General features: G+C 40.6%; 1 protein-coding gene across 4 annotated transcripts in view; it reads left to right on the plus strand.

Annotated features, from left to right (window-relative positions):
• KLHL2 (kelch like family member 2) overlaps positions 1-19,684 on the plus strand; it is a 117,282-nt gene that overhangs the window by 95,901 nt on the left and 1,697 nt on the right. For 3 of the 4 annotated variants that reach the window (XM_062199365.1, XM_062199368.1, XM_062199367.1), the window contains 6 exons: positions 1,699-1,816; positions 7,906-8,103; positions 9,229-9,330; positions 13,408-13,536; positions 14,157-14,297; positions 18,251-18,394. In XM_062199365.1, the coding sequence (XP_062055349.1) occupies positions 1,699-1,816; positions 7,906-8,103; positions 9,229-9,330; positions 13,408-13,536; positions 14,157-14,297; positions 18,251-18,394 (832 nt within the window). The remainder of the gene's footprint in view (positions 1-1,698; positions 1,817-7,905; positions 8,104-9,228; positions 9,331-13,407; positions 13,537-14,156; positions 14,298-18,250; positions 18,395-19,684) is intronic. The other variant, XM_062199366.1, reaches the window with a different exon arrangement.

Below are 19,684 nucleotides of genomic sequence, written 5' to 3' on the forward strand. Positions count from 1 at the left end.
TGAAATGTATATACATCAGGATTTTTTCTCAAGGACTTTTTTAAAAAGTATTCCTTTCTGAGATTTTTTTTTTTAAATTGATCTTCATCAGATAATGTCATGCAGGACTGTTAGTGTTATCCAACTATTAGGCAGGGTTTGGAGTTTCAACACAGAGGTTGATCTTCATGTGCGTTCCAGTTCTGCAGTTTTACGTCTTTTTTCCCCCAATCCCACCACCTTTTTTGTTTTTCCTTGTAGTGGTAGGAGGGTAAAGTATTCTGGATTTTCTTTGTTAATTCTTCCTTGTATTTGAATAATTAACCTGAAAAAAAAAATTGTGTGGTTGGTCTCTGTTCAGTCTTGTTTTAAGACTTTAAAATTCCTTCCACTCTTCCGTTACTAAATAGCTAAACTAGGCTTCTTTTGGGAAGCTTGGGATTTGCGCTGATTCTGCAGTGGTATTTTCCACACGTCTGCCTTTCAGTAGTTAAGCACAGGTGGGGCATTATCAGGCAAGGTTGCAGACTCCCCTTTTGTGTCTGAGTTACTCCATGTTCTGTTTTGATTTTTTGTTTCTTTTTAGCATGTTTTCTTAACATCATCTCATCTTTTTCCCAAGATCCTTGTTTAGTTTTCCACATATGACATTGCTGCCTTTCCATTCTTCTGATTTGATGGCTGTGTTTTCATTGTTGCCAGAACATGCTGGTTTGTACTTGGTAAAAGTCAGGCACATTTATATCTGTCTCTCGAGGCCCTAGGTCCAGTTCTACCCCTTCCAGGAAGCTTTTGCTAAATTATAGCGACTTTCTATTTTCTGATCAGTAGTGGCAGTTAATACCTATGCTGATTGTAATGGCCTTTTGATCATATATAATTGTACATTGTTCTTATTACTTCCTGGATCTTGTTTCTATAGTGAGATCCGTAAGCTCTTAGGAGGTAGAGAGATGCCTCATAATTCTTGTGTAGAACCCTATTCGTGGCTCTGGCTGGAGAGAGATGGTGGGCACGTAGTATATAGTTGCTGGGTTGAGTTGAAGAAACATGTAGGTCTTATTTATTCCCAGCAATAGATGTTATGCATTCATTCACTGTGATTTCTAACATCTCCATGATCTGTCCCATTGAGTGGTTTTGTTTGGGGCAGTAAGGGAGTTGTGTTTACTTGAGGGCTGGGAATCTGTGCTTTCTTGTTAATTTCAACTCACTGCACTGCTTCTCCTCTGATAGATTTTTTTCCTTCTTCCAGCTTTCTGTAATATCTTAGTGTCTTTTTCACTTCACCCACCCAGTAACATATATCTCATTTCAGTCTGTTCTCCTAGGTTGTGGAGACCCTAACCCTGATCCTTGTAAAACCAGGATCTTGTGAATGGCAAGCTCTGTGACAGCCTGCAGCCTTGCCATGCTGACTGCCTGCTGGTTCTGTTTTTGTTTTGCCTTAAATATTGCTTTTGCTTGAAGGATCAGAAACTTCTATCTCAGTTTCTGAAAGTCTTATTTTTGACTAAATGTGCTAGATAATAGCATTGTAGTTCTAGTCCGTGCCCCTTTGTTGATGTTGATTAAGTGTTGGTCAGGTGGTTGTTTTTCGCAGCTCAGCCCGGCATCTTCATCCCGTCATGCTCCCCACACCATGCCTTTGTAGGACTCTGTAGATCCCTGAGTATGTGAGAGCTGTGTGCTCAAGTGCTTACGTTTCTGCTTTTGCAGTTGATGGTGGTGGTTGGGGGCCAAGCACCAAAGGCTATCCGAAGTGTGGAATGCTACGACTTTAAAGAGGAGCGATGGCACCAAGTTGCAGAGCTGCCTTCCAGGAGGTGCCGAGCAGGTGAGCACGATGCATGGCCATCGGTTCCCTCCCACTGGGACACTGGACACTTCCCCCAGGTCTGACTTCATTAGTTAGAAGAATCTCTATTAGAAAACTGTTAGAAAACCTTTTTTTTTTTTTTTTAATTTGTTTTATTTATTTGAAAGCCAGAGTTCAGAGAAAGAGAGGGAAAGATACAGAGAGGTCTTCCATCTGCTGGTTCACTCCCCAAATACCTGCAACAGTCAGGGCTGGGCCAGGCCGAAGCCAGGAGCTCCATCCAGGTCTCCCACGTGGGTACAGGGGCCCAAGCACTTTGACCATAATCCGCTGCTTTCCCAGGAACATTAGCAAGGAGCTGAATTGGAAGTGGAACGGCCAGGACTTGAACTGGTGCCCAGATGTGATGCCAGTGCTGCAGACAGTGGCTTAACCCGGAACAGCACAGCTCTGGCCCCTAGAAAAGCTTTGACTACAGTAGTGAGGTCGTGAGGCCTTCTCAGGACCTTGATGGGGATAGGTGCTCTGTCGTCATCTTCGTATACCTCTTTGATTTCTCCAGGGTAATCTGGAGGAGCCAGATTCTTCAAGCTGGGACTCTTAGCTCCAGGACATCCCTGACTCAGCAATAAGCCAATTGCCTGCTTGCGGGCGTCTGTGTGACACACAGTGGTTGAAACAGACCTCGTTTATCCAAAACTACAATCCAGAGAGGCAGTTACAATTCTGAGGAGCCCTCCTGGGACTTGCCTTGAATCCATAATTCCTGTCTGCCTTTGTGAAATGAGTTCTAAATATAATGGCACTCTAGTAGTTCATCTTGGGGATTTCGGTGTCAGTGTAACAAGTCATTTCACTCTGTAAGAGTTGTCCCATATTTTATTTTGATTGGGTTGTAGTACAGTTTTACTAGCTGTTATCAGAGTATTAGAACTTACTCATTTCTCGTTTATGTTTCTATGAAAAGCGTACATTACGGTGTATATATGATTATATATTTTGATAGGAAAAGGCTCCAGAACTAGAATTACCGATTCAAAGGGCATCCTAAGAGGATGTGTCAGTTATCACTTCCACTAACAGTCAAATAAGAAGGTGCCAGTGTCTCTACACTCCTGACAATACTCAGTATTTAAGAATTTTGAGCTTTGTCAGTCTGGTGCTTGAGAAATATTTTAATTTGTACTACTTTAGTTATGGGGAAAGTTAAACATTTTTCTCTGAATTGTCATTTCATGTTTTTTGCTGTTTTTATTATATTTTATTGATTTGACAGATGCATTATTGTTTGATGTGCTGTAAATATTTGCATTAATGTTTTATCTTTTGACTTCACCAGTGCTACTTTTGCCATGTAAAATTTTAACTTTTTTACGTCGTCCTGTACATCAGAATTTCATATCTTTGGACTTAAGGATTTGTTTGCAGCATACAGAGGCTATAACTCTAAAATTATCTGTATTCGCATGTGTGAGTGAGTGTGTACACAGTCACATTTTCAAAAAACTTCATATTACAATAATTTTATCTACAGAATGGCACTGTCTAATGCTAATACCTCATGCAAGCATCATACAGTTGTCTACTAAGAAATCAGCCTTGGCACATTTTTAGTAAATAAAGACTTCATGCAGATTTCATCACCTTTTCTGTTAACACCTGATTCTCTTCTAGGAGCCCATGTGCCAGTCAGTTGTCCCATCTTTTTTTTTTTAAGATTTTTCATTCATTTATTTGACAGGTAGAGTTACAGACAGTGAGAGGGAGAGACACAGAGAAAGGTCTTCCCTCCGTTGGTTCACCCCCCAAATGGCCGCTATGGCTGGAGCTATGCTGATCCGAAGCCAGGAGCCAGGTGCTTCTCCTGGTCTCCCACGCGGGTGCAGGGCCCAAGCACTTGGGCCATCCTCCACTGCCCTCCCGGGCCACAGCAGAGAGCTGGCCTGGAAGAGGAGCAGCCGGGACAAGAACCCGGCGCCCATATGGGATTCCTGCGCTGAAGGCGGAGGACTAGCCAAGTGAGCCACAGTGCCGGCCTTTGTTGCATCTTCTGATCTGTGACAGTTTCTAGTCTTTCCCTGTCTTTTGTGCCCTTGATGATTTTGAAGAGAATTTGGTCAGGTATTTTGAAGAATCACAATTTGGACTTGCCTGATGTGTTCTCATGATTAGATTGTGTGGTAATTTCCAAGGATGTTAATTTTGATCACTTGGTTAAGATGGTATCTGCTGTGTTTCTCCCTTTAACAAAATTATATTTTTTTAAACATGAAATTTTTTCTAGTAGTCTTATAGGTTGGTTTTTCATATCCTTTTTTTTTTTTAAGATTCATTTATTTGTTTGAAAGAGTTACACAGAAAGAGAAGGAGAGACAGAGAGACAGAGAGAGAGAGAGAGAAGTCTTCCATCTGCTGGTTTACTCCCTAATTGGCCATAACGGCCAGAGCTGCGCCAGTCTGAAGCCTGGAGCCAGGAGCTTTTTCCAGGCCTCCCACAGGGGTGTAGGGGCCCAAGGACTTGAGCCTTCTACTCCTTTCCCAGGCCATGGCAAAGAGCTGGATCAGAAGTAGAGCAGCTGGGACTTGAACTGATGCTCTCATAGGATGCAAGTGCCACAAGTGGCAGCTTTACCTGCTACACCACAGCGCTGGTCCCTTTTGTATTCTTAGTGAAAACATCTGGGCTATATTTTGGCATAAGTAAAATGTGGATTATGCTTTTTTAACAGCTAGCCAGTTGTCCTAACACCTTTTATTGACTAATCTGCGTGTTGACATTCATTTGAAATGCTTCATTTATCATGTACTGAATTTCCACATTGACTTGGTTTTGTTCTGAATTTTCTATTCTCTTCACTTGTCTATTCATGCAGGAAGACAAAGTGGCTTTATTTACTGTGTTTTAAAATAAATACGTGATAGGAATTGGAATAGGACTCACATTTTTTCTTAAGTCCCTCAGTAAATTTCTTAACATTTCTTCATATTGTTCAGTATGCTTCTTGGCAAATTACTCTTAGGTAATTTTCTGTATTGTTATTGTTGGAGATAAAATCTTTCAAGCTGTTTACTGACTGTTTTCTTAATTCATAGCTGATTCCTGGCACAGTTCCTTGTTTTATTGCACCATAAATCATTAGATTGGACTTCTCCTGAAATGTACTGTTTGTTTATTAGGTAATGATGAGTAAATGCTACCTTTATTATGCCCTTTGCCCTCTACTCCCTTCCAATTTGGGCTAAAATCTTAGCCAAACCATTTAACAAACTCTTATAATCAAACTTCTGGGTAATTGGGTTCCCTGCTTACTTTGAGGGGTTATCACACTTCTTTTAGTTCAGTCCCCCTCTTCTCCCAGAGTTGGGGTGCTGAGGACAACACTGCATAGATTGATTAATTTATTTTCCTCTTCCCTGACACATAAAATGCCCTAAAACTTTATAAGCATACTATGCAGGATTCTCCCCTTGTCTGGTGTTTGCTTTTTGTGGTCAGCTGTGGTTTGAAAATATTGAATATAAGATATTAAATTCCAGAAGTAAATAATTGGTATGTTTGAAGTGCGTGCTGTTGTCAGTAGTGTGAGACAGGCGTGTGCCATCCTGCCCCACTGTGCCCTGTTGAGTCATCCCCTTTGTTCAGCTTGTTCCCGCTGTGTATGCTACCTCTCCGGTGGCCGCTTAGTGGCCATCTTGGTTACCTGGTTGATGATTGTGTGATGATAGCGCCTGGGTTCAGATATGCTCATTTTACTAAATAATGGCCCCAAAATGGAAGAAAGTGATGTTGGTAGTTTGGTATGCCAAAGAAAACCTGTAAAATGCTTTCTTTGGATCAAAAGGTAAAAATTATTGATTAGGAAAGGAAAAAAATTTGTACTGAGGTTGCTAAGATCTATGGCAAGAAGGAATCCTCTACCTATGAAACTCGGAAGAAGAAAAAAGAATTAGTTTTTTTGTTATAATTTTCCATTTTATTATTATTAATCTCTTATGCCTAATTTATAAATTAAACTTTATCATGGGTATGCATATAGAGAGAAAACATCTATTAGGGTACTTTGAAAAGTTTGTGGAAAATTGAATTAAAAGATGAATTTATTTTGATACAAAAATTTTGAAATCCAAGCAAAGGCTCTTCAGAAAGTTGATGAAAAATGAGTATGATGGGCCAGCGCTAAATAGCTAATTAGCTAATTAGCTCAATAGGCTAATCCTCTGCAGCGCCGGCACACTGGGTTCTAGTCTTGGTCGGGGTGCCAGTTCTGTCCTAGTTGCTCCTCTTCCAGTCCAGCTCTCTGCTGTGGCCTAGGAGTGCAGTGGAGGATGGCCCAGGTGCTTGGAGCCTGCACTCGCATTGGAGACCAGGAGAAGCACCTGGCTCCTGCCTTCGGATCAGCGTGATGCGCCGGCCGCAGCGGCCATTGGGGGGTGAACCAACGGAAAAAAAGAAGACCTTTCTCTCTGTCTCTCTCTCTCTCACTGTCCACTCTGCCTGTCAAAAAAAGAAAAAGAAAGAAAAAAGAAAAATGAGTATGATGGAGAACTACATGCACATTTTAAAAATGTTCCGCACTGAAATCCGTTTTCCATGAACTTTGAAGCCCCTTGGTATATATAAGGTTTGATGCTACCTGTGATTTAAAGTTTCCACCAAGGATCTTGGAATATAATCCCTGTGGATAATTGGGGAGTACTGTACTATCTCTGAGAGTTGATATATTTGTTTGTAGAAAAAGGAGGATGAGAATCGGAGTGGCTCAGATTCCCACAGTGCCTACTGCCTGGTATCACTTAAGATATTTAGTCAGGAGTCTCAGATACACTGTCTGTTCTGCCACTGTCCACGGTCTCCAGGCCTCTCGCGAGGTCTGCCGTATTCCCTGCCAGCCGGCGGCCACAACAGCCTACTTTGTTTGAACTTAAAAAGGTCTTGCTGCCATATGGTGGACCACTCCCATGTTTCAGGGGGACAAAGCACTGGAGGGTAGGACAATAGAGGGTAGTGATGCCTTCCTTGTCTGATCACATCGGATCAGACATTGCACTAACCACTTAGAGCTGGTGATTCCAGTACTCCTTCCTGGGGTTCAGAAAACTGAACCACTTTGCTCACAGACTGGCCCAGAGAAACACTATACTTTAAGAACAATGAAACTTTGAACAACTTGAAGCAGTGGTATTGCAGACTGTGTAAGATGTATTTAACTTCAAATGCAGTATACGGCTGTTACTTTGGGATTCAGGAACTGGAGGTTACCGCAGTAGGTTAAAGTGGACCAAGGCAGGCCTCGGAGAATGTGGAACTTTGACTGGGGCATGAATGTTAGGCAAAGTGGAGTAGATAATAAGAGCTTCTCAAATTAGGACAGCAGCATGAAAAAAATTGTTGAAATCCTGAGTCTAGCAGTCTCCTTTCTGTATCTAGGGGTCCCCTAATATCTCTTTAGCCTAGGAATCAGCAAGCTTTTTCTTAAAGGACTAGAAAGTAAGAATTTCAGGTTTTTGGGTTATATGATCCCTGTCACAGTGACTATACACTGGCTGCTGCTACACTGTGGAAGCTGACATACGTCTGTGAATGGGTGGGGCTGTGTTCCACTAAAACTTGACTCGTATTTATGGGTGCTGAAATTTGAATTACATCTTTTTATGTGTCGTGAGATAGCCTTCTTAACTCATAGGTTCTACAAAACAGTCAATGAGCTGCTGTCAGTTAACTGCAGACCTCTGAACACACCAATATGGTATGCTAGGAGAATGTTATACAATAAAGGATAAACATTTAGTTTCATTTTAATGAAGAGCCATGAGATAAGTGTACAGGTTCAAGTAGTTGGAAAACATTGGACATTTTTTAAGCCTGTCATTAACTATTAGAAAAAGCCAGGCTATTAGAACTATTAGAAAAAGCCAGTACCTTTAACCATGACAGAATTTTTTAATGCTGTTAGAAAGAAAGGCAATGTATTGATTCTTGCAAATAAATAGCATTGTTTTCAGAACTAACAGCCAGGGTCCCAGCAGCTGTACGCTTGACTGGAAAGCACTCTTTAGATATTGAAGTTGGATTGCTTACCCATCTAAATGCCTCGTTTCATTTGCAGGGATGGTCTACATGGCTGGGCTTGTTTTTGCTGTTGGTGGCTTTAATGGCTCGTTAAGAGTCCGCACCGTAGATTCCTATGACCCCGTGAAGGATCAGTGGACCAGTGTCGCTAACATGCGAGACCGGAGAAGCACTCTGGGAGCGGCTGTGTTGAATGGCCTGTTGTATGCCGTGGGAGGCTTTGATGGGAGCACAGGTGATTTCCTTCTCATCTTTACCCCACTGCTATTAGATTAACACAGTAACTTCATCCATGGAAAAAATTGTGACAAAATTAGAATATATTGAATGTTTCAACAAGTGGGAGTATTATATTTAGAAGTAAGTTAGGGCCAGCGCCGTGGCTCAACAGGCTAATCCTCCGCCTGCAGCGCCGGCACACCGGGTTCTAGTCCCAGTTGGGACGCTGGATTCTGTCCCTGTTGCCCCTCTTCCAGGCCAGCTCTCTGCTATGGCCCGGGAAGGCAGTGGAGGATGGCCCAAGTCCTTGGGCCCTGCACCCCATGGGAGACCAGGAGAAGCACCTGGCTCCTGCCTTTGGATCAGCGTGGTGCACCAGCCACAGCTATGACCAACCGCAAAAGAAGACCTTTCTCTCTGTCTCTCTCTCTCACTATCCACTCTGCCTGTCAAAAAAAAAAAAAGAAGAAGTAGGTTTTAAAATTGCCCCAAGAATTCCTTTAAATGATATGAGTGCTGACTATATATGTTAATATAAGTTAAGATTTATTTTTTATTTGTTTGCAAGGCAGAGTTAGAGAGAGAGGGAGAGACACATGAGAGAGAGGTCTTCCATCTGCTGGTTCACCCCCCCAAATGGCCTAAATGGTGGGGCTGGACCAGACCAAAGCCTGGAGCCAGGAGCCAGGAGTTTCTTCTGATCTCCCACATAGGTGCAGGTGCCCAAGGACTTGGGCCATCATCCACTGCTTTTCCCAGGCACATTAGCAGGGAGCTGGATCAGGAATGGAGCAGCCAAGGGTAGAACTAGTATCCCTATGGGATGGTGGGGCTGCAGGTGGCAGCTCAACCCATGAAGCCATTATGCCACAATGCCGGCCCCTGTTTTCTTTCTTAAGTGTCACTATCAATCATCTTTCCAAGTTTTAAAAACTTTGAAATGTCAGTAGCTTGGGTAGGACCCTTTGGAAAGGAAGCTGTACCTGTTCATCATGTAGTTGATGTATTTACATTGTACCATTTTCTTTTATTTTTATCCTGTTGTATCATACGTGAAGTGTTTTCCTCTAATAGTATATATGTAAAAGAACAGTTACATTTTTCTTAAAGGAGAAAATGAAGATCCTGGTTTTTTATACAGGTTTGTCCTCTGTGGAAGCGTATAACATAAAGTCTAATGAGTGGTTCCACGTGGCTCCAATGAACACGAGGAGAAGCAGTGTGGGTGTTGGTGTTGTTGGAGGTAGGTGCTGGCAGCTCTTCTAAGGGAACATTTCTAGGTATTTGTGCTCCTTGAGAGTAGCACCTCCAGTAGTCTAGTTTTATAAATGAGCAAGCAAATCCTCATTTAAAAAAGAAAACTAGTAATAACTGAAATTTTAAGTACCTTTTTAAAAGTAACTCATCTGTATAAATTAAGTCCTTTTCCTTCCTCTATTCCCCTCCCTCCCCTTCCCACCTCCTTTGCTCTTTCTCTGTGACTTATGCAACACTGTCAGCTGATGTGTTTCTTCGCAAAAAGATTTGTTTATTTGTTTGAAAGACAGAAGGACAGGAAGAGAAGGAGAAGGAAGGAGAGAGAGAGAGATCGATTCCATCTGCTGGTTCACTCCCCAAATGGCTGCAGTGGCTGCTGCAGGCCGCACTAATGCCAGGAGCCAGGAACACCATCTGGGTCTCCCACAGGGATGGCAGGGGCCCAAGCACTTGAGCTGTCATCTTCTGCTTTCTCAGGCATATTAGCAGGAAGCTGGATCAGAAGCAGAGCAGCTGAGACTTAAATCAGCACTTTGATGTGAGAAGCCAGCATTGTAGGCGATGGCTTAACCCACTGCAACACATTGCTGGCCCCTGTCAGCTGTTCTTAATACAACTGTTTGAGGAACAAATCAGATGACGTGTGTGAAACTTTATACCTGGAGAAGAACTGTTAATATGTAAGGGATGGATTGCCACTATTATTTATATCCTACTTTGTTCTCTCACAAAATTTAAGGAAGACTGTAAATATTATTCTTCAGTGTGACTTTGTTTCTAATATACTGTCTTCAGAAAATGTGTGGGTTTTCATACCATCCTTAATGGGTATAATTCTTGGCACCAAGATTTTTAAAATATTTTATTGGGGTAGATGTTTGACTCAGAGGTTAGGATGCTGCGTGGGATGCCCACATCCCACGTCGTGTCGTGTGGTTTTAAGTTCTGGCGTTGCTCCTGATTCCAGCCTCCTGCTCTTGCACACGCTGGGAGGCAGCAGGTGAGGGCTCAAGGACTTGGGTCCTTGCCACTCATATGGGAGATCTGGATTAAGAGTATTTTTCATTTCTCCCAAAAAGCAACCCTACTTCCTTTACCTGCTTCCTTCCCAGCCCTCAGACCACTAATAGCCTTTCCGTCACTATGTCGATTTGCCTGTACCGGACAAGCCATACAGTATGTGGTTGTCTGGGACAGGCTGTTTTCACACAGCATAGTGCTTCCAAGTTCATCATGCTGTGGCATTGATTAGTGCCTCTTGTCTTTTTATTGCCAGATAGTATTTCATTGTTTTACAGTATTAACTTGATTTAACGTTTTTTCAATTTACTAAGATAGCTTCAGTATTCCAGGATGTTATTCACATAGTAAACACTGTTATCTAAGCATATAACAAGATTACTTTTTTTTCCAGATTATTGATGGAAATGTAAAATTAACATCAGGATATATACACTGCAGATCCTCACAATAAGGCTTAATCATTCTACAAATCACCATTAGTCAGATTTTTTTTCAACTTTTATTTAATAAATATAAGTTTCCAAAGTACAACTTTTGGATTATAGTGGCTTTTTCCCCCTATGACCTCCATCCCACCCGCAACTATCCCATTTCCCACTCCCTCTCCCATCCCAATCTTCGTTAAGATTAATTTCAATTATCTTTATATAGAGAAGATCAACTTAGTGTATACTAAGTAAAGATTTCAGCAGTTTGCACCCACACAGAAACACAAAGTGTAAAATATTGTTTCAGTACTAGTTATACCGTTAATTCACATAGTACAACACATTAAGGACAGAGATCCTACATGGGGAATAAGTGCACAGTGACTCCTGTTGTTGATTTAACAATTGGCACTCTTTATTTATGACGTCAGTAATCTCCCTTGGCTCTTGTCATGAGCTGCCAAGGCTATGGAAGCCTCTTGAGTTCACCAACTCCAATCTTATTTAGACAAGGCCATAGTCAAAGTGGAAGTTCTCCCTTCGGTGAAAGGTACCTCCTTCTTTGAAGGCCCATTCTTTCCACTGGGATCTCACTCCCAGAGATCTTTCATTTAGGTGTGTTTTTTTTTTTTTTTTTTTTTTTGCCAGAGTGTCTTGGCTTTCCATGCCTGAAATACTCTCATGGGCTCTTCAGCCAGATCCAAATGCCTTAAGGGCTGATTCTGAGGCCAGAGTGCTGTTTAGGACATCTGCCATTCTATGAGTCTGCTGTGTATCCCGCTTCCCATGTTGGATTGTTCTCTCCTTTTTAATTCTTTTTTGTTGTTGTTGTTGTTGTTTTTTTTTTTTTTAACAGGCAGAGTGGACAGTGAGAGAGAGAGACAGAGAGAGAAAGGTCTTCCTTTTGCTGTTGGTTCACCCTCTAATGGCCTCTGTGGCTGGCGCACTGCGGCCGGCGCACCGTGCTGATCCAAAGGCAGGAGCCAGGTGCTTATCCTAGTCTCCCGTGGGGTGCAGGGCCCAAGCACTTGGGCCATCCTCCACTGCACTCCCCGGCCATAGCAGAGAGCTGGCCTGGAAGAGGGGCAACCGGGACAGGATCGGTGCCCCGACCGGGACTAGAACCCGGTGTGCCGGCACCGCAAGGCAGAGGATTAGCCTAGTGAGCCGCGGCGCCGGCCTATATCCCATAATTTCTTTATCTGGTCTTCTGTTGATGGGCATTTAGGTTGATTCCATGTCTTAGCTATTGTGAATTGAGCTGCAATAAACATTGAGGTGCAGACAGCTCTTTTATTTGCCAATTCAATTTCTTTTAGGTAAATTCCAAGTAGTGGGATGGCTGGATTGTATGGTAGGGCTATATTCAGGTTTCTGAGGAATCTCCAAACTGACTTCCATAGTGGCTTTACCAGTTTGCATTCCCACCAACAGTGTGTTAGTGTCCCCTTTTCCCTACATCCTCACCAGCATCTGTTGTTGGTAGATTTCTGTATGTGAGCCATTCTAACCGGGGTGAGGTGAAACCTCATGGTGGTTTTGATTTGCATTTCTCTGATGACTAGTGATCCTGAGCCTTTTTTCATGTGTCTGTTGGCCATTTGGATTTCCTCTTTTGAAAAATGTCTATTGAGGTCCTTGGCCCATCTCTTGAGTGGGTTGTTTGTTTTGATGTTGTAGAGTTTCTTGATTTCTTTGTAGATTCTGGTTATTAACCCTTTATCTGTTGCATAGTTTGCAAATATTTTTTCCCATTCTGTCGGTTTCCTATTCACTTTCCTGACTATTTCTCTTACAGTACAGAAAGTTCTCAATTTAATGCAATCCCAATTGTTAATTCTGCCTGTGCCTCAGGAGTCTTTTCCACGAAGTCTTTGCCAGTACCTATATCTTGCAGAGTTTCTCTGATGTTCTCTAATAATTTGATGGTGTCGGGTCGTAAACTTAGATCTTTAATCCATGTTGAGTAGATTTTTGTGTAAGGTGTAAGGTAGGGGTCTTGCTTTATGTTCTGCATGTGGAGATCCAGTTTTCCCAGCACCATTTATTGAATAGACTGTCCTTACTCCAGGGATGGGTTTTGGATCTTTGATCAAATATAAGTTGGCTGTAGATGTTTGGATTGATTTCTGGTGTTTCTATTCTGTTCCATTGGTCTATCCATCTGTTTCTGTACCAGTACCATGCTGTTTTGATAACAACTGCCCTGTAGTATGTCCTGAAATATGGTATTGTGATGCCTCTGGCTTTGTTTTTGTTGTCCAAGATTGCTTTAGCTATTCGAGGTCTCCTGTGCCTCCATCTGAATTTCAGCATCATTTTTTCTAGATCTGAGAAGAATGTCTTTGGTATTTTGATTGGTATTGCATTGAATATATAAATTGCTTTTGGGAGAATGGACATTTTGATGATATTGATTCTTCCAGTCCATGAGCATGGAAGATTTTTCCATTTTTTGGTATCCTCTTCCATTAGTCAGATTTTTAATAGAGTTTCCCCAACTCAGTAACATTTAACTCTCCTGCCCTGGAAGAAAATACGTTAGTGTTCTATGACTTGAACACATAGCTTTTTAAATGTAAATTTGGCTTTCGTTGTGATTCCATGTGTAGGTTTGCTCTATGCAGTGGGAGGTTATGATGGAGCCTCTAGGCAGTGTCTCAGCACTGTAGAAAGCTATAACGCGACAACCAACGAGTGGACCTACATAGCGGAAATGAGCACCCGACGCAGTGGAGCAGGTAAATATGAGCTCACTTAGTAACTGAAGAGCAGAAAAGATAGAAAACATTGCCCAAGTGAAATGCTTCATTGGTATCCCTTTACATTATCTGAAAATATGTGCTGATTTTAAATGTCATTCTAAATATCTTTTGGATTGTGTAGGTAATGGTAGGCGGTACTTCGTGCACTTTTGCAAAGTAAAATTTAATTTTTAAGTGCTGTATTAAAAGGTATCTGTATCATTTGTGTAAGTATCTTGTTTGACATTTCTCTTAGCTTTTTGATTTTGGTGTTTTGGTGGCAATGTGGTGAATAATCAGTATTTCATACATATTTCTTAAAATTTTACTGTAGAAGTTGTTTTTAAAAAGATCATATTAAAGGACTTTGCTCTTTTGTGTTTCACCTCCATATTTTTTTTATTCTATTTGACATGCTTTTTGTGGAGTAAAGTCTTTACTGAGTTCATTGACCATTCTGTTGACTTCCTTTTCTTAAATTGTATGCTTTAATATTGAGTTAAATTTATTATGAAATATAATTTCAAAAATTTTAGTTATATCTGTATGAATGTTACAGTGTTATAAAGTTGTTGTCCCTTTTTCTCTGTAATAGTTTAGTTGGTTCTGTCTTGCAGGTGTTGGTGTGTTAAACAACTTATTGTATGCTGTGGGAGGTCATGATGGCCCTTTAGTACGAAAAAGTGTTGAAGTATATGACCCCACCACCAATACCTGGCGACAGGTTGCAGATATGAACATGTGCAGAAGAAATGCAGGTATCTGTTTATCTAAAGATTATAAAATTTGTATTGAATTTATTTGACGTTTTCCCCGTTTCACTATTTATGTCCTTTGCTCTTTGGTTGATCTGGGTTCTGTGGTAGACTTTGAACTGCCTAAAGGCAGAAGCTTATGTAATAGTTATATCTGGATCATGGCAGGTTGTTGTGACATTTCAGTTAACTTAGTAATTTCTACTAGCAGCTGCTTTCTGGTGATGAATACGGAGACTAATTAATTAGAAGCAGAACCATCTTTTAATCTGAATTTAATCATTATTGCCACAGACATTTTTGGTCGCCTACCACGTATCATATTGCAGAGTCCAGTTCGCAGGGAATGTGTTCCAGTTGAAGAAGTGTTTATAGCAGGTTCAAAAGCTAATTGATTATCTGAATCTGGAGGGGAAGCCTGAAGTGGTAACTTTAGTACAGTTCAGGATTTCAGAAAATGGAAAAGCTAAAGCAACAGCAGCAGCAACAAGATGATTTTAAGAAAGTAGAACTGTTCAGGATTAGGGAACTCACTGTAGTAATGCATAGCTTAATGGTGGGTACATAATCTGAGAAATGTGATTTTGTCTCTTTCTACTTTGGCCATTTCTTGGTTGTGTGACCATCAGAGAATATACCTACACAAACCTTGGTGGCGTGGGCCAGTCACTTGCAGATGCATGAGACTGCTGTGGATTTAACACGGTGTACTGTTTACTGCAAGGTTTTTGTTTTTTTTTTTTTTTTTTTTTTTTTAATATATATATAAGTAGAAAGAGCACACTCTAAAGTAATGATAAATGAACCAGGAACTTAGTCATTTATTATGACTATCAAGTTTGTATCATACATAGTCGTATATGACTGGCAGCAGAGTAACTGTGTTTATCACACCACCATGACCACAGTCACGTAAGTAGTGTGTTGACTCATAGCATTACCGCAGCACTAATATCACTAGACAATAGGAATTTTTCAGCTCCATTATATTATGGGACCGCTGTCTTAGAAGGGGAGTTCACAATGCTTGTGGAACACTTGAATCAAGATAATAAATTTATGTATTTCAACTAAATAAATAAATAGTGAAATTATAGTTCAATTAAATCAAATGTTGAAATCCTTGGGTAGTCTTTTTCATGGTACACATTTTCTATAGACTTTTTGGAAAGCTGTTTGTGTATGTGATCGATCATTGACTAAAATGTCAACAGTGTCAGCACATGAATGTACTTAAAAAATCAAGAAAGGGACATTCAAATGAAAGTAGATTGCAGGATAGCTGGGTAGCCTTTGGGAAATGCTAGGCCTTTAAAAGTGATTACTGAGGGAGAGTATGTGGGCTGTAAGAACTGTCAGCAGCAGAGTGGGTCGTCCATAGTAATTACTCTGTGTGACCTTGTACTTCATCCAGTTGTATGTTTTGAAGTGCTAAAGGCTCCTCAGGTGTAGATAATCTAGTGAAACGCACAAATCTGGGCTCTTAGTAGGTTAAGTGCTTAACCCCACTCCCTACTGAGTTAGAAAAGCCACTATGATATGTGTTCATACCTTCCTGGATTAGGAAATTTATTTGTAGTTTGGACTTTTGATTCTTACTTTCCTAAAGATTGGAATTATCTTATTTTCCCTGTATATGTTTATTGTTTCAAATCTAAATTAGCCCAACTCTTTTAACCAGGAGAATAAGGAAAAAATTTGTATTTGGAAAGCTGTCATTATCCAGCTCTATGAAAAATGTGGGCTAGTGTTGTGGCGCAGTGGGTTATGCTGCTGCTACTGGTGCTGACAACCCATATTGAAGTAACAGTTTGGGTCCCAGCTGTTCTGCTTCTGAACCATTTCCTGCCGATGCACCTGGGAAGTTGTAATATGATAGCTGAAGTACTTGGTCTCTTGCTGTCCATGTGGGGGAGCATGATGGGGTTCCTGGCACCTGGCTTTGACCTGACCCAAACCTGGCTGTTGTAGCCATTTGGGGAGTGAACCAGCAGATGGAAAACTCTCTCTCTTTCTCTCTCTCTCTCTCACTCTGCCTTTCAAATAAATAAATACATGCATCTTTTTAAAAGAAAGAAAAAAATTTTGTGGGGAACAAAATATTTTCTGGGGAGTAAACCAGTAGATGGAAGACTTCTCTGTCTCTACCTCTCTAACTCTTAAAAATAAACAAACAAACAAAAAAATCTTAAAAAAAAAAAAATGATGGCACTTGGGATGCCCACATCCCACACTGAAGGGCCTACATGTGAGTCCTGGCTCCACTCCTGATTCCAGCTTCCTGTTAATGCTCACCCTGGGAGGCAGCAGATTGGCTCCAGTAGTTAGGTCCATGCTACCCATGTGGAAGATCCAGTTGAATTTCTGGCTCCTGGCTTTGGCCTGGCCCAGCCATAGCTATTGCAGGTACCTGGGGAGTGAACCATCAAATGGGTGATCGGTGTCTGTCTCATCTCAGGCTCCCTGCCTTTCAAACAAATAAAGAAATAATCGCGTTAAGTATTCAAAAAAAGTGTACAGGAGTATCCTTGTTTTTTGCAACTTAATTGGTTAAAGCAAGAAAACTAAAGATGACTAAATATCAATAAAATATGATTTAATAAGTTATGGTATATGCAGCCATTAACAGTCATGGAAGTCAATATTCATTAACTTGAAGAATGTCCAGTTATATCAGTTGGCAAAGTTGGGTGAGCTTACAAGTAGTGCGAGCTACTAAAGGGGAAGTGTCTGAGTATATATGCATAAAGGAAAATTACCCAGAGTAGATACCAGGATTTTAAGGTCCATTATTCTAAGTGGTGTGGGGTTAGAGATGATTTATTTTTTATATTCTTGAAATTTTACCAAAAAAAGTTATTCTATTTATCAAATAAGTAATATTATTTTCTTTTAGAGGTAATAAAACAGATAATAATTCAATATAATAAAATTAAGATAACTCTTACTTTCTACTGATACATATTTTTTCCTTAAGATTCCCTAAAAACCTGACTTTGAGAAAGTTGCACAATCTTACTGGCTTATTTCTATCTTTTCTACATAAGTCAGAATTGAAATACTTTCTAACCTCTGATGTAAAATGAATGTGAAGATTAAATGAATTAATACAGATGTAAAGCAACAACTGGATACACGAGACAGAGTAGAACTTGGAAATGGAATTAGAACGGGAAATTTTTTAAAAGTATGTTTAGCATTCCAAGTATTTTCCCTTCTGTATCTGTTATTCCCTTCTGTATCTGTCTGAGAGAGGCTGAGATGCCCATCTGCTGGTTCACTACCTAAATGCCTGCAACAACTGGGACTGGGCCTGACCCACGCCAAAAGCCAGGAACTCAATACAGGAGCCTGCCATGGTGACAGTGACCCAACAACTTGAGCTATTTCCTAGGGTCTGCATTAATAAGAAGCTGGAGTCACGAGCTGGAACTGGGAGTTTAACCCAGGCACGCTGACGCGGGACATGGGCTTCATAACCATTAGGCTAAATGCCACTCCAACGGGAGTCACTGTGCACTTACTCCCCATGTAGAATCTCTGTCCTTAACATGTTATACTATGTCAATTAATGGTAAAACTAGTCTTCAAACAGTGCTTGATACTTTGTATATCTCTGTGGGTGCAAACTGTTGAAATCTTTACTTAGTCTATACTAAGTTGATCTTCTAAATATAAAGATAATTGAAAATGAATCTTGATGAAGAATGGGATGGGAGAGGGGATAGTTTGCAGGTGGGAGGGAGGTTATGGGGAGAAAAAAAACGCTATAATCCATAAATTGTGCTTTTGAAATTTATATTTATTAAAATTTTTTTAAAAAAAGGAATTCTTTCATGTTCACGGTCTTCTCTTTTTGCCTCTTTTCAAGGGATTGTGGATCATCCCACCAGACACGGACAGGGATATTCATATTCCATAGTTTTTAAATAACTATTTCCTCTTATTTTTTCAAGGAGTTTGTGCAGTGAATGGTCTGTTATATGTTGTTGGAGGAGATGATGGTTCCTGTAACTTGGCATCGGTAGAATATTATAACCCAACAACTGATAAGTGGACAGTTGTGTCATCTTGTATGAGCACAGGTAGAAGTTATGCAGGTAATAACTGTCTCATTTTCTTAGAGTTTTCTATAATTCATATAAGATGATATCGTTATGATTTTTATGTTAAAGTTTTTCTAAGAAAGTCTTTTTCTCAAAGTATATCTTACGCTTAAAATACTTAGCATTAGATATGTATATTCTGAAGTAGAGCCCCAGTATTCATTTGCCATTCTGTGGTATTTTATAGTCAAAATCCCAAATCTTTGCAGTATAGAAAGTCAGGTCATATGATTTAATGCGTCCCAAACCTTTTATGCAGTGAAGAGCAGTTCACTCTGCGGCAGGCTTTCATATCTCAGATATCCTGGATATTCCTCAGAATTTGCCGATTCCTGGGTTTTTCAGGGAAAGGCTCCATGAGATAGTAGTATAGTGAGGCTGTGGAATAATTTTCCATTTTTAAGCCCAACACTGGTTAAATTATGAAATACATTTTTAGTCAATTCTGTTAGTAAGATAAGTGGTAGTAGCCTTTAATATGTATAATGGTCAGGGCCGGTGCCGTGGCTACTTGGTTAATCCTCCACCTGCGGCACCAGCATCCCATATGGGCGCCAGGTTCTAGTCCCGGTTGTTCCTCTTCCAGTCCAGCTCTCTGCTGTGGCCCAGGAAGGCAGTGGAGGGTGGCCCGAGTGCTTGAACCCCTGCACCTGCATGGGAGACCAGGAAGAAGCACCTGGCTCCTAGCTTTGGATCGGTGTAGCTCTGGCTGTAGCAGCCATTTGGGGAGTGAACCAATGGAAGGAAGTCCTTTCTCTCTCTCTCTCTCACTCTCACTCTCACTCTCACTCTCTCACTGTCTAACTTATCTGTCAAATAAATAATAATAAAAATATATATATAACGGTCAAGTTTGAAAACTTTGTGATATGTATTAATTATTATGATGAGATTTATGTTGCTTTAATTGTTAGAAATGTTTCTGTAACAAATCTGGTCCAGTAGTGTAGAAAAAGGTTTATATGAATTAACAATCATTGTTGTTTATTGTCATCCAAAACAATACTAAATAGAAGAATTATACACACAGTAACATCCCAGAATAAAAGGGCTCAAAATTAAGTGAAAATTTTTTCAGCAGTTTCACTGAGGTATAACTGACAGGATAAATACTTCATAGCTAAAGTGTACAATTTCATTATTTTTGACATCTGGGTATACGATGAACACATCTCCACAGTCAAGGTAGTGAACATAACTGTCTCCCTCAAAAGCTTCCTGCCCCCTTGAGTACTAGATGAATTTTGGTATTGCCTGAGTGAAGTTACATACCCTGGAACAGAG

This window comes from Lepus europaeus, chromosome 8 (assembly GCF_033115175.1).
Source record: "Lepus europaeus isolate LE1 chromosome 8, mLepTim1.pri, whole genome shotgun sequence".
Classification (NCBI taxonomy): Eukaryota; Metazoa; Chordata; class Mammalia; order Lagomorpha; family Leporidae; genus Lepus; species Lepus europaeus.